This window comes from Podarcis vaucheri (assembly GCF_965113315.1).
Source record: "Podarcis vaucheri genome assembly, chromosome: 1".
Lineage (NCBI taxonomy): Eukaryota > Metazoa > Chordata > Lepidosauria > Squamata > Lacertidae > Podarcis > Podarcis vaucheri.
Window position 1 is genome coordinate 44,928,087 of NC_138759.1, and position 15,567 is coordinate 44,943,653.

General features: G+C 39.7%; 1 protein-coding gene across 3 annotated transcripts in view; it reads right to left on the reverse strand.

Annotated features, from left to right (window-relative positions):
• INO80 (INO80 complex ATPase subunit) overlaps positions 1 to 15,567 on the reverse strand; it is a 57,839-nt gene that overhangs the window by 20,403 nt on the left and 21,869 nt on the right. For all 3 annotated transcript variants that reach the window (XM_082239265.1, XM_082239264.1, XM_082239263.1), the window contains exons 16-25: positions 13,216 to 13,358; positions 11,637 to 11,721; positions 10,373 to 10,490; positions 8,895 to 8,980; positions 7,707 to 7,874; positions 7,124 to 7,257; positions 6,475 to 6,542; positions 5,500 to 5,593; positions 4,791 to 4,968; positions 1,587 to 1,724 (exon numbers count right to left, since the gene is read on the reverse strand). In XM_082239265.1, coding sequence (XP_082095391.1) covers positions 1,587 to 1,724; positions 4,791 to 4,968; positions 5,500 to 5,593; positions 6,475 to 6,542; positions 7,124 to 7,257; positions 7,707 to 7,874; positions 8,895 to 8,980; positions 10,373 to 10,490; positions 11,637 to 11,721; positions 13,216 to 13,358 — 1,212 coding nt within the window. The remainder of the gene's footprint in view (positions 1 to 1,586; positions 1,725 to 4,790; positions 4,969 to 5,499; positions 5,594 to 6,474; positions 6,543 to 7,123; positions 7,258 to 7,706; positions 7,875 to 8,894; positions 8,981 to 10,372; positions 10,491 to 11,636; positions 11,722 to 13,215; positions 13,359 to 15,567) is intronic.

The following is a 15,567-nucleotide window of genomic DNA, read 5'->3' on the forward strand; positions in this document are numbered from 1 at the left end:
TGAAGCTGAGGCTCCAATACTTTGGCCACCTCATGAGAAGAGAAGACTCCCTGGAAAAGACCCTCATGTTGGGAAAGATGGAGGGCACAAGGAGAAGGGGACGACAGAGGACGAGATGGTTAGACAGTGTTCTCGAAGCTACAAACATGAGCCTGACCAAACTGTGGGAGGCAGTGGAAGACAGAAGTGCCTGGCGTGCTCTGGTCCATGGGGTCACAAAGAGTCGGACACGACTAAACGACTAAACAACAAAAACAACGCTAAATCTTGGAAGGCATGTGGTGAAGAGTTCAGTAAGGTGGTTCTTATATTTCATTCCTCATATGTCAGCATGAAGGTAGCCATATCTTATTCAGACAATGCACAAATATGTGTTATTACTAAAACAAGTACAGATCAGGAATGGAATGGAACATTTGGGAGGCTTTTGTGATAAGGGTTTTATGCTCCTTGCCTGCTTTTATATGATTATTGCTTCACCATACACTGCAGTATTTATTGCTCTGCTCTTGCTTTCAAATAATTAGCAGACATTATGCTGAGGAGTGTAAGTTAAGGTCAACCAGATGTCTTCACTGGTGGCAGGTATCTCGCTAGACAATCCTCAAACACATTCAGGGTGGGGAGGGTTTTCTGGTAGCAGATGGTTAACTGTATTTCTGGAGTCACATCTAGTTTATTGTGGCCTTTCGTATTATGTTAACAAACAGTGCTTGCAAGAAGCCAAACACTCTCCAAGTTTATTGACTTATAAAAATTAAAGTGAATACGCAAGACATGCTCCCCTCCACCATTTTATTAGGATGTGATCCCTCCCCACCAAAATAATAATTTATATTTCATGGAGTTTGTATGAAGTGCTGAGCACTAGAAATCTGGTATCCTGAAGGGCCAATTTTGCAGCAACAAGTCATTTCCTCTGCAATCCTGTATAAGCTAAATTCCTATGGACTATTAAATATGTTTGAGTTTCTCAGTAGCTTACTGCCTAAGAAATGTAAACACAGGTCAACAGTTCAGTAACTGAGTTACCTTTAAAAACAAAAGCAGGGAGGGAGAGGGGTCGGACATCAGGAAAGGCTAGCAGGGTCTAAGACAGGATCTCTGCCTCAGTGTTGAGCAGCTGTCACACAATACTGTGCTCGTTACTTTATTTACCACAGCTCAATACACATTGGCTCACCTGGGGAGGGGGGAGGTCTCAATTGCTACTGAAGCCCTGTGAAGAATGTTACTGTTGATGGGAAAGGATTTCATCTGCCCATTTTGCATTGTCAGTCTATATGCTTAGGCTTGACCAGTGCAACCTGTACATTACAAAATTTCAGTGTACAGATTGCATGGATCAGCCATACAAACATGATGCCCAACATATACACATCAGGCAAGGCAGATGTAATCCCATTCTCTTCATCAAATGTGGTATTTCCAGTGGACTTGAGTTCCTACAGTCAAGCAAAACTAGAATCAATGTTAATGAAATACAAATACAATAAGGCACAAACTAAGTGCTCTCTGGAAATATCTGAGAACTGGAAAACGTAATCAGAAGAGGGTAGAAAGGACTTCTTTTTTAAAAGACTTACCCTTGGGCTCACTACAGACAGGAAGGACGGCAGCTCTGTGATTTGACAACACTGTTTCCATGAGGTAGCTGATCGTTGATGGATGATGTAATCAGAGTAGCCAATTACTGCTTTACAGTGGCCCGTGAACACAAGGTTCTAAAAATTGATGAAATTAAAAATGTTTTGCGAAGTTTTTGAAGAGTTTTTTTCATAGCAGTTGTATCCTAATATCATAAAGGATACAAATGAACAATTCCCAAATATTTAATTTGAAATATGGACTTTTTTTTCTGAGAAGACATTCTGAGGCCACTACCACCACTGCTTAATTTTTTCTTCAGCTTTTACAACTAATGAACAACTACATTGGGCAGAATTACAACATGCAATACTACTAAGGAATGATTTCTACTAGAAAAGAGATCAGTTTACATATCCTGTCCTCAGCGTTTAGTTCTGAAAGTTCTAATCCTTAGCCAAAGTACTAGGTACTAGGAGAAATATTTTTTGTGTATACAGTGGTGCCCCGCAAGACGAATGCCTCGCAAGACGAAAAACTCGCTAGACGAAAGGGTTTTGCGTTTTTTGAGCTGCTTTGCAAGACGAATTTCCCTATGGGCTTGCTTTGCAGGACAAAAACGTCTTGCAAGTTTGTTTCCTTTTTCTTAACAGCGTTAATACAGTTGCGACTTGACTTCGAGGAGCAACTCATAGAACGCGGTGTGGTAGCCTTTTTTGAGGTTTTTGAAGACTTTGGTGATTTTTGAAGCTTTCCCAAAACTTTCCCGACACCGTGCTTCGCAAGACGAAAAATTCGCTAGACGAAAAAACTCGCGGAACGAATTAATTTTGTCTTGCGAGGCACCACTGTACAAGCAAGACTCAACTAACGCTGGGGTTAGGTTCTGGGGACAGCACCTAAAGCCAAAATCGCATATAGTTGCGTTTGATGGCGCAAAGCTTCCCCCCCCCCCGGATGTCCACCCCCTTTTTAATTTTTGCTAAGTGTGTAAAGTGGATTGCATACAAGTTAAATGCATGTAAGTTGCGAGTTACCTGCATACCTCATTTTGCGGCTGGGATCCGTTCCGGAGCTCCAGACACTAGCCGGAAAGGACACAGGGCAAAGTGCCACGTCTGCGCATGAGCGCGGATTGGTTTGTGCTTCTGTGCATGTGTGAGTGGCAAACCTGGAAGTAACCCATTCCGGTACTTCCGGGTTTGCCACAGACATTCGCCAGAATGGATGCTAGATGAGGCGGACGTTCGCGTAGGTATTACACACATGTAAAACACAGACACTAAGTCCTTGTAGCTCCCATGCAATCTGGTTTTCATATGATTGCCCATGGGAATATGTAAGATCGCCAGTAGTTGTGAGCAAGTAAGACGAGCCTGCTGAATCAGGTCAACGGTCCTCTAGTCCAGAAGCTGACTAGACGCCTTTTGTAGTCCTGCAAGCTACAATCCAGCTACAAGCACAACTGCACTCTGCCCACCTATATTCAGAGGCAATATGGAAGTAACAGTTGCATAAACTGCTTCTATGCAAAGATATATTTGTAAAAGTTTTCTAAAACTGCAATGACCAACTCTTTGTATTTAAGGTTCTCTCACTCATCCTGGTCAAGCTAACAGTACCTGAAGAACACTGGAAACCTGTTCAAGTTTCCTTTATGCATTATTTACTCTAGTCACTAAATTTAGACGAAAAACAAGTCACACAATGTCCTCCTTGTAATGTAATGCTAAACCTTGGGCTCACACTCTCCCCAAGTCTTTGGTGGAGTCATGAGGAGAAATAAGCTTTTGTTTCTGCTTAAGATTAACTGCAGTTTGTCATGTCATTCCAGCTCAGACAAAGCGCAGTCCATCTTAACTACAGTTAAGTTGAAACAGGCCCATTTCGAACCATAACTTTTGAAGCTGGCTTGCTTCAACTAACCACAGTTAATATCAACCAAAGTTTAGGGTTTGGTTAGAAGAATAAACTGCAGTTAACATAAAACAGAAGCTTTAGATCTCCTTCTTGCAGTCCCTCACTGGAGGGGGAGAAAGAAAGGAAGAGCACAAAAGTCTGAGGTGCACTGTAGTAATATTAAACCCCTGTTTAGCACTGCATCTGAATGCAGCCACTAACTATTGCTAATCTTTGTTGTAAAAGGAGCACCAGTCAGTTGTTTAATGATTCAAACACTATGTACATAGAATACATAGAATCTTCCAAAGATGTGTCATACGAACCTAACAAAACAGGGACTAAATGGTCTGGTGGGCTACTAGAACTTGAGACACAGACATTTTACAAATGGTTGGTCCAGAAAGATACACTTCAAAAGCCAAAATGGTTGCTTTTAGCTTGATTTTGACCCCTTCTCTTCACAAGCTCTACCACGCAAAAAACTATACAGGCTTTAGGGATTACAACTGCCAGATGTTGCAAAAGTGGGACTGTTAGTGATCCCTTTTCTATCATTAAATGCTGGAGCAAGAAGGTAGTCATTACAGCATATGACAAAGGGACATCATTTCCAACCTGTGACATAAAGTTAGTTATTTCCCCTTTCTTTAACAGTCTGAGATGACATTTATTATTCACTTTAAAGTGACTGGGGGTGGGGGCAGTTATAGCACAACCTTTTCCCCTAACTGGATGAACAGAAAGCATAGACCATCTTTTATCTGCATATGCTAATTGAGCATCCCTACATTACAGGTTTCTATTATTCTTTTTATGCAAGGTCTTTCTGCCCCTAATGCAAAGCTGGCATGGGGATAAATTCAAATTCATTCAAAAACAAAACATTTGCACAAAAGGATTGCCTGGTGCAGAATCTTATTTTATTGTAATGCCAAATGGTTAACACAGGTTATGTGTGGGTGGGCTGGAAATGCTTTTCCAGCTTAAAAATATTTTTAGATACTTAATACTATTATTTGCTGCTGCAGGTTTAACACTGATGCGTCTTACCACTTTCAATGGTTCTAATTTTTCCACACAGAGAAGCTTCAATATTGGGTAGAATGTAAATAATGTGATTAAGTAACTAAATAGCATAGAGTATACACAACCCTGACCACATTATTCCACTCCAAGATCTATCTATCTATCTATCTATCTATCTATCTATCTATCTATCTATCTATCTATCTATCATCTTTCTTTCCAATTTCATTTAACTCAAGCAGTTTGACTTGCATACAGCTGAAAGTATTGCTTACCTGCAGCAAAGTGCAGCTGTGCAAGTTGGGGGAGGAGAGTGGGAAATTGACATCCAGCAGGAAATCTTTATTCTTCAGAAGCCGAGTCTTATGCTGGTCATCTTCTTCTGGTTCCCTCCAGAAACGAAAGTGGTGGAGCCTGTAGGCGGCTTTCAGAGACAGGAAAAGAGCTAACCATCTGAAAGAAATCACAGTAGACACTCTTATTCATACCTCTGAGAACAAGGACTTAAATACAGGCATACCTCATTTTTTTGTGTCTCACAGGTACTGCTCCTTGCGAGGACGCGGGTGCAACTGCAGGCAGCCCGGCTGCTTCCAGGGAAGGGAAGCTCACCACCACCCTTCTTCTGGCCATGGAAGTGGAGCTGGTTAGGGCTGGAGATGGGTTTGTCCCCTTCCCCCTTGCAGCAAGGGAGCCCCTGGCTTAACCGACTACAGTACAGTGTACACATAGATTTTATCTATGAGATTGCTTCCCTTGTTGTTGTTGTTGTTGTTATCACTATTTTTAACGCCCAATTATAGGTTTTGTAATTGTCCAGTATTCCAGCATGGAACATATATAACTATCAGCTGTAAACATTTTGCAATGACAGATACATGCACCCATTTTTCCAGCCTATTTATATGCAAGTGATTTTTGAAATAAACACACACAGCCCCCCCCCCCCCGGTCATTGTTTTAAGATTCAACAGAATTGCTCACCTGGCTAGATGTCCCTGATGCATGAGGTTAGCAATCTCTGCTGGAGAAACATCAATAAACCGTAGGAAAGAGAAACAACTCTCTTCTTCAGCACCTATAAAAATGACATGGCTGAGAATAAGCATCTGCTACAGGAAACAAGAGACATAATACAGTGCTGAAAAATGCAGATTCCATCTACTTAGTACTGAGCTACAAAAGATAGTTGATAATAAGAATTAAAAGTACCATTATACTGGGTGCTAATATGTTCTAATTTGAAGTATAGTCGTACCTTGGATCCCAAACGCCTTACAAGTCGAACGTTTTGGCTCCCAAATACCGCAAACTCTGAAGTGAGTGTTCTGGTTTGTGAACGTTCTTTGAAACCCTAACGTCCGACACGACTTCCACTTGGCTGCAGGAGGTTCCTGCAGCCAACTGGAAGCTGCGCCTTGGTTTCCAAATGTTTTGAAGTGAAACAGACTTCCGGAACGGATTCCGTTCAACTTCCGAGGTACCACTGTACTATGTTTAGTTCTGAACAGACTAGTTTAAGATCAATCTCGTTAAATGAGAATTTAAAAAAAGAGCTCTGAAAAATGAAGTATTTGCAAGATAAACCAATAGATGGAAAATTTCTTATGAAACAATGGGGGAAGCAGTGATGGCATACACCAATAGATTTAAGAAGACTGCAGGGGGTCAGACTAGAAGCCCCTTGAGGGCTCTACAATTGCAAGGTGAGTTCTAAGGTGAACGATTGTTCATTTATTGAGGAGAGGGTGATAAAGATTTCATCTACAGAAAGGAAATTTGGGTTAAGCATTAAGAACACCGAAGTGTAAAACAGTTCAGGAACGGAATAATCAATCTAGAAGGCACTGCCTTCCTTGGAACTTCAATTAAAATAAAAATTCTAATCCTAATGCCAATAAAATGTCTTCCTTCACATAATGAAATAAGCTAACTTCACCCTTATGTTTTTCAACCTACCTCTCCTATGGAAGAGAGACTGCTGGATGTGGTCTGGAGCAAAAGGTGAAAGTAAAAACTGCAACCACCTATAAATTGACAGAAGAATAAAAATGGGACAATTTAAACATATATTAATTAACTCCTGTTCAAAGTTTTGTTTCTTTTGTATGCTACCCTTCCTCTAAGGAGCTCAGAACATTGTTTTTGCCTAACAATGCTGTGAGAGAGATTAAGCTTCTATTCAGTCACAACAGCTAAAATCCATGAGTTCTCAATTGTTTTCTCTAGGCTACAATCACTCCAGCAGGGAAGATCCCAAAATGGCTTCAAAAAGTACCAAGAAACCTCCTCCATGTTGCCCAGAGAAAGGACTTCCTTGTTTGTTTTGAAGCCATTTTTTAGTCTTCCCTGGTGCATTTGTGACTTATTATTTCTCTACGTCCCATTAACCATAGCTGTGAGTGGCTGATTTTTCACAAAGCAATTGGTTAGATTGGTCCCTACATATTTTGCTTTGTAACTCTTGCTCTACAGGGTCTTCTGACTTGCTTTTTAAAAAGGAAACAAAAAATGAAAGGTTAGAATCTGGATCCCCTGCTGGCTCTGGGCCCAGTATAGCAGGTTCACCTGTATCTTCCCTCTTGGCAGGTCTGCCAACATTGCTTACCTGTCCCGGGAGTGGTTAAACACCCTGATTTGCCCATGGCGGTAGAGAAACTTTGAAATCTGGTATGGCTTTACTGAAATGTGAAATGGAGACCAAGTTTCTTGTCGTTCAAAGAGTTCTGGGTGATTGCAGACCTATAAAGGAAATTTAAGTCGTCAGAAACTGCAGAGGGAAAACCTGTGTATTAATTCTTCATAATAGCTGGGGAAAACCTGAACAAATTGCGAAGCACGTCCTTAATAGGACTACTTGATTAAAAGTGGTTTGAACATCGTAATTTAAAAAGTTAATCATTTCAGGCTAGGCACATGTGAAATCTAGGCAATATAACTGTGTTCTCGATTGCCCATCCTGCTTTCTTTCCAAAGGATTCACTCTTCCCAGTACAAATTAATTTGTATTGTGTGAAATGGCTAGAACTCCAGCTGTGACCCATTAGCTGCAGCATACAGCCACAACTAAAGACTGTCTGCAACTTGTTCAATGTTGCACTTGAATGTAATGGAATGTAGGTATCTGGTCATTTTTGCTGAAGTGATCATCAGACAACCATATCAGTGTGACCAGTATTCACAAATCTCACCTTCCGGAACTGCATGACTAGATTCATGAGGCTACTGGTAGTGTTCTGTGCTTGCTGGGTTGTACCCATGGAGGACTGCAAAAGGTCATCAATAGAAATTTTGTTCTTCAAAGCCTGGTACAGTAATTTTTGCCGGCTGGTTTGCTGGCAATACATAAGGATCTCAATCTTAAAGAGAAAGAGAGAAAGAGATTGAAGCATATTAAACTGTTATTGAGAGAAGGCAATAGCAGAGCTAGGTTCAACCCATACACAATCCACGAATGACTGTAGTGGATAGGGCACTCACAGCTAGCACAACCAGATTAAAATTAAAAGAAGGCCCTCCTTGATAAAAAAATACTTTTAAAGAGTGCACGAGACAGAGAGTGTAGAGATGGGGCTTCCTAGATTTCCCCTGGCCTGGGAGGGAAGAGCGTGGATGAGGTGGCAGGTAATCTTTCAAAACTGAAATCCAGAAGCAGGGAAATGAAACAGAGAGGCAGGGAATGGAAACTAAGCCAAAAAAATGTTATTTGTGAGATATCATGATGCATTATAACATCATGATGTTATGGAATAGGCCTAATTTTGTGGACTGAAAAATGCTAAGAGTAGCTGCATGACAGAGCATCAGCCTAGATACTTTTGGTATGATAATGCAAAGTCTTCTTTGGACTTTTAAGTCTGATTTTGCGACATTTGATTGTTGCGCTGAAATGCTGCTCATTGCAAATAAAAACCAAAACCAAAATCCACCCCTACAATTACTACATCGACAATAAAAAACTAGGTTTCACTACTTTCATTTTCATTTCATCGTATCTCATAACTGCTAGCAGTGACCAGTTTATAAAACTGAAGTGATGCAGCCAAGGTCTTGGATCTGAGAATCAGTGCATTCTGATAATTGACAAAAAGGTTTGGATACACAAGCTGACAATGCAGCATCTGTTCATTAACTGACTTTGCTTTGGAAAGACTGTGCAGCTTTAAGGATTTTTAGGGTCACATTTTATATGAATGTACAAGTTTTGAGAGAAGATGACAATACCATTTGACTGTCCTGGCAGAAGTTCAATAACTATTGGAAAGGGAGAGGCCTTTTGAATTCTGATTTAAGGGAGAACACAAACACTGTAAATTAAAGCCTTAAAAAAATGGAAACAACAAACATGAGGAAAAAAAGAATTTAATTCTGTTTGGCACCTTATCTGACAGCTCGTTTTCCACATCTTTTTTGATTCTCCTCAACATGAAAGGCTTCAGGATCATGTGCAAGCGAGAAAGCTGATCTGAAATTTGATGAGAAAGAAACAACAACCTACGATTAAAAACTTGTCAGTTTGCATTTCTTAGTACAGAAAGTGTGGATCTGATGTGTAGAGAACTTTCCTATTCTAATTCCTTCAAGAGGGTTCTGGAAGCTTCTCTGTGTGAAAGAAACAAGCAAAAGGTTCATGATGTTTGGGCTATTCCTTCAGAGAAGCTGAGTACAGCTAGCTTAAACTGGTTGTGTTATCTTTTTTTGTCAAGGTCATGCTGACTATGATAATAGGCCAGAAGGAGCCTGGGTCTCTCTTCTTTTCTATCTCTTTCCTACTGGTGTGATGCTCTGTACAAAGCATGCTTAATGTTAAGGCTTAGTCTAATTATAAGTTATTGTAAGTTTAAGTTAAGTCTGCTGCAACTGGACTTCATATGGACAGTGCCAATCCTGAATGTATTGGATTTGTGACCATTATGCTCATTTACCTTCAGTAGCATAAAGCTCTGCTGGATGAAATATTAATTGTGTCTGGTCCATTTCTGGAGAATCCGGCAATGTGTTTTAGTTTTTAGTCTGCTAATTATACAGTTGTACCTTGGAAATCAAACAGAATCCGTTCAAGAAGTCCGTTTGACTTCTAAAACGTTGGAAAACCAAATTGCGGCTTCTGCTTGGCTGCATCAGAAGCCGTGGAAGCCCCGTGAGACGTTCAGGTTCCAAAAGAACATTTGCAAATCGGAACAATCACTTCCAGGTTAGCGGCTTTCGGGAGCCAAAACATCCGAGTTCCAGGGCGTTCGGGATCCAAGGTACGACTGTACATTAGAATTCTGCTCTGGATTGATATTGAGTAGAATTCATTACAAAACTAGGTTCTACTATTTTGGTTGTCATTTAGCCAAATTTAACAGTTGTACCAGCAATGACCAGCTCATAAAACTGAAGTGATGCAGTCTATGTCTGGAAACTACTAATGAGCACTGACAATTTAAGTTTTGAAAATAACATGAAGTTGTCATAACTAGTAGTTGCAAGGAACTTTATCCTCCATAAATGTGTCTAATCCCCTTTGAAAGGTATCCAATTTGGTGTCCATCACTAGATCTTGTAGCACTTAATACTCAAGTTTATCTATATGTTGACCTAGGAAGTATTTCACTATCCCAAATCTCAGACACTGCAGTATTCTCCTTCCCTATGTGAAAAACTGCTACTGCTGCTCTTTCCAAAAACTCATCTGCAGTCTTATCTCAGCTTCTACAAAAACAATCCTTAGCAGCACATATTAAGTCTATCTGAAAGTAGAGTTAAAAAGCAATTAAGGAACAGTTAACAATTCATTTTGGTCACTGCAGGCAGTTCTGCTCAAGCTGCAGAATTCTCATGCAGAAAAGACAGATTCCTCCACAATACTCACTCTCATCAATGGCCGATTTGTTCTCTGCATGGCTTTCGATATCTTTAGAAAACCACTCATTGAATTCCTCATGCGAGTCAAACAGTGTTGGCATAATGAAGTGAAGCAAAGCCCAGAGCTGCAACATAAGAGCAAAAGTAAGTACTAGAAGTTAACCCACCAAATAAGTATACTATAGAGTCTTGCCAGTAACTCTGTCACCACTTAAAAGGAAACCTTTCAATAACTATGACAGAGAAGCCCCTCTCCACATCTGATAGTAGAGTGAAACAGATCTTTCCCTTTTCTAGTTCCAAACCCAACGACTAGGATAAAGCTATGGGCACAGAGTGAACTCCAAAAAGAGAGGTCAGCAAGAGTGCAACTACGCAGATTGCACTAAAATAATTCTGTTCTCTATGAAAGGTGTCTCAGAGTCACACACGTCTGGGTCACTAGCAAGCTTCTCTGCTAGGAGACGAGAACATGGTGCTGTAAATAAAGAAGCAAGACACAGAATAACTATCTTCCAGATGCATAAAGTGCCCTGACTGTGATTCAAATGCAGAATGAAGCTCTTCTGCCAATTCTCCCACCCTTCATAGTAAATTTTCAGTAGATGTATAAAGGGTAACCGGGTGCCTATTGTGCAACTAACCCAGCAGTGTAACAACTAAGATTTTGCATCTACTAGAACTGTAAGGATAAAAATATCATCTGTGACCAGTGAGTGTACCACAAGGTGAAGCAGGGGTCATTTACACAGCTATTCAAGGGGTTTCTGCTGAACAGTTAAACTATCAATATATGTAAACTGTGCAGCACCAATCAAAATTTAAGCAACTTCATTATCCTAGTCAGTCAGCTTATGTAGATGTTCAAAGTCCATAAGAAATTGTGAAAACACAGAATCATTCATTTATTCTTTGAAAAACCATTTAACTGGTCTATTATGCATCTTTAACAATTTTCAGTCCAATGAATGGGATATAATACTTCCGTTCATTTGATCCATGGTTATTGTTATGGTACAGTATCCAGGAACATGGGAATGATATAAGCAAACATATGTGGACTTCTACTAGAAAAGTTCCACGGCCAAAAAGGAGAAGCTAGCTTCTAAACAGAAAATAATAGAACTGTTGCAGTCCAAGCAACAAATGAAACTTCAGCCTGTGTGGAGTTTCCTCCTGAAGCAATCGAAGTCCATGTTTAGATACTGATCAGAATATATTTGTTTATAAGTTAATCTAGAATAGTGTGAACTGGAGGGAGTCGTGCATACCTCAGCCATGGTGTTTTGGATGGGTGTCCCAGTCAGCAACAGTCTATTTCGGCACTGGAACTGAAGCAGAATTTTCCAACGAACGCTGAAATACCAATGTTATTTTAATTAATAGAATTTAGCTATGATAAAAAGTGGCAAGAAAGAACATTGATGTATAAGGTATCTTCTAGGAAAGAGAAAAGACTACATACAGTTTTCTTATCATGTTAAGTCCCTACATTCCATTTCTTTCCTGAAGTTATTCTAGAGATGCAGCATAATGTAAACCATATGTTGTGATATAAACAAATGATGTCAAACATTACTGAGCCATAAATACATCTGACCACTAGCTTCAGTCGTGACCCGCAGTCTGTAGTGGTGCTGCCATTGAAGATGGTGCAGAGGCTGCAGCTAGTGAAGAACGTGGCTGATGGCTGGCTGGAGAGGCAGCCTATGGGATCAAGCATTGCTGCTTCTGAAAGCACTGCACTGGCTGCCAGTGAACTACCAAGTGTTAGTACTAGCATACAAATCCCTTTGTGGCTTGGGACCCAAGTACCTAACAGATTGCCTTCCCCAATACAACCATCTCAGACTCTATTGAGTGGCAGGTGAGGCCACAACTCGGTTGGAGCTAACACAGGATAGGGCTTTCTCAGTGGTGGTTCCCCATTTATGGAATGCTTTCCCTGGAGAGGTAGGTCTGTCTCCCTCATTACTTTCAGAAGGCATTTAAAAACAATCCTGCTTACCCAGGCATTTAATGGCAAATAGATAATGTCCCTGGCAACATTGAAATCATTGGCTGAGATAATGTTTTTAACCATCTTTAGATATGTTTTTTGTTAGCTATGTGTTTCCCAACCTGAGCTCCTTTGGAAGGCAGGTTGGGATATGAACTAAATTAATGAAATAAATATAATAATAATACCCAGGGATTGTACAATGTGCTACAGAGGACTCAAAGGGAAACATCTCCTCTGGGGAGCCGGGCTTACTGTATTACAGGTTCAGTCAAAGTTTATAGTCTTGGATCTAGTGCTTGCAGGGACAGCGTCTTCTATGGCTGGTTCAGCAAGACTTTGAGAGCTCTCCAAGGTCCTGCAGGTACCATGGATTCGATATCAGCGATTGCCTTGAGACGCTGCCAGGTTTCTCACAGGAAAAGGACAGCTTTCCATTCAAGTAGGTTAACAGAACCCCAAGAATTTCAAGGAGGTGGGTGCTACCGATCAATTCTAACTCAATAACTTGTTAAGAAAGATTTTGGGAAAACATTATTGCATCCAGTTGAAAAAGTGAATTTTCCAGTCACAAACTGCCCAGATTCCTTTGGGATGATAAAGTATGGGCACCTTGATTTATGTATCAAAATTTATATACTGCTTGATTGTGTTTGGCTTTTTTAAAATAACCTTCTAAGCAATCACAACAGTGTATATCCAAACTAGGTCACGGCAGCTTGATCAGAGATGGAAAAATATGTAAGAAAAGAACTACAATATTAAGCATTGTAAGATAGTATAAATCTGTTACAGCCGTGTTTCCTATTCTATCACTGGCCAAAAAGACTCAATAATTTTTTCTTTCTTACCTAGAGCTACTCTTCAGTGCCTGTGCCTCATCTAGCACCATGTATTGCCACTTAACCCGTTGAAAATACTTCACATCTTGGACTACAAGCTGATAACTGGTGATCACGACATGGAAAGGAGCATCCTGAGTATACAAAGTCTTCTGCAATTATGAAAACATATTTTAGTTATATAAACTGAGTTGACTCGTCAGTGATACTAAGGTAAAATATCTGTATTCAGGAACTCACACATTACATTCCCCATCTTTTTCCATATTCAATGCCTGAGTTGGAGGGGGGGGGGGGAATCCACATACCACATTAAGAACATTGTTGGTATTCTCCCTTAAAAGTATACCTCCAATTTCCTTTTTTTTTTGCAAATAAATTTTTATTGTTTTCCTTACATATTCTTTTCCAACAAATTGTAATAGCACCATACATTTCCTTTGACTCTGCCAAGTCACAACCCCCCTCCCTCCCCACAACTGGTATATTTATCCTCTTTCCATCACACACATCATTCTCAAGTTAGTACTATTATACATTGGAGGTATTATGTCAATCCTGCTAGTGTCTTGACCTCTTTACAATTCTTCTTTAAGTATTCAATAAATTTACTCCAGTTATTTTGATATCTTTGATCTCCCTGGTCCCGGATCCTCCCTGACAGTTTGGCAAGTTCTGCATATTCTGTCAACTTCGCCTGCCACTCCTGTATAGTTGGTATATCTTGTACTTTCCATCTTTGGGCCAGAAGGGTCCTCGCGGCAGCTGTAGCATACATGAACAAATTTTGATCTTCTATTTTAATTTCTGTTCCTATTAAGCCTAATAGACACGCCTCTGGTCTTTTGGGAAAAGTATATCTAAATATTTTTTTGAGTTCATTATAAATTGCTTCCCAAAATTTTTTTACCTTATCGCAAGTCCACCACATATGGAAATAATCCCCATCTGCCTTTTTACATTTCCAGCACTTTCTTTCTTTTTTCCTATACATTTTAGCTAATTTTACTGGCGTCAAATGCCATCTATACATCATTTTTAACAAGTTTTCCTTCAACGCCATGCATCCTGTGAATCTCGAACCCTCCTTCCATAATCTTTTCCACGCATCCAATTCAATGTTATGCCCAATATCAATTGCCCATTTTATCATTGATTCCTTTACTTCTTCATCTTTTGTATACCATTCTAGCAATAAGCTATACATTCTTGATAAAGTTTTATCTTTACAGTCTATTAACTCGATTTGGAATTTCGATTTTTTATCTTCGAACCCATTTCTTTTTTTGTCTTCCTTTAATAGATCACTAATCTGATGGTATTGCAGCCACCCTGTTAACCTCTTTTCAATTTGGTCGTATGGTTTGAGCTTTATCCCTTGGGCTGTTTTCCTAGTAATATCCTCATATGTTATTCTTTCCCCTTCCATGTTTGCTTTTTTTGTTGTCAACACCTCAATTGGTGATATCCACCACGGTGTCTTTCTTTCCAGGAGGTTTTTATTCCGATCCCATACTTCATATAAAGATTTCCTAATCACATGGTTTAGAAAACCTTTATGTACCTTTACTTTGTTATACCATAGGTACGAATGCCAACCATGTCTATTATCATGGCCCTCTAAATCTAATAGGTCGGTGTTTTCTAAGGTCAGCCAGTCTTTTAACCATACCAAGCACGATGCTTCATAATATAAACTCAGGTCTGGTAAATCAAAGCCTCCTCTCTCTTTCTTATCTACTAGTATCTTCATTTTTATCCTTGGCCTTTTTCCCTGCCAAACAAACTTCGCTAAGTTTTTTTGCCAATCCTTAAATTGTCTTATTCCTTTTACCACTGGTATTGCTTGAAATAAAAATAGCAGTCTAGGTAATATATTCATTTTTATCACAGAGATTCTGCCTAATAATGACAATTTTAGTCTACTCCATATATCCATATCTTTCTTAATTTCTTTCCATACCACCTCATAGTTGTCCTTGTATAGGTTTATATTTTTTGTTGTCATCCAAATTCCTAAATATTTTATTTTTTTAGCTATCGCGATTCCTGAGTCTGCTTGTAATTCTTCCATCTCTTCTTTCTTCAAATTTTTCGCTAGCATTTTCGTCTTATTTTTGTTAAGTTTAAACCCTGATACCTTCCCAAACTCTTCCATTCTTTTTATTGCCTCTTTCACACTTTGTCTTGGTTCTTCCAACGTTAAAACTAGATCATCTGCGAAGGCTCTTAACTTAAATTCTTTTCGTCCCACCTTAATGCCTCTGACTTCTGATGATTCTCTTAGCTTCTTATTCAAGACCTCTAGAACTGTAATAAATAGCAAGGGAGACAAGGGGCATCCCTGCCTAGTACCTTTAG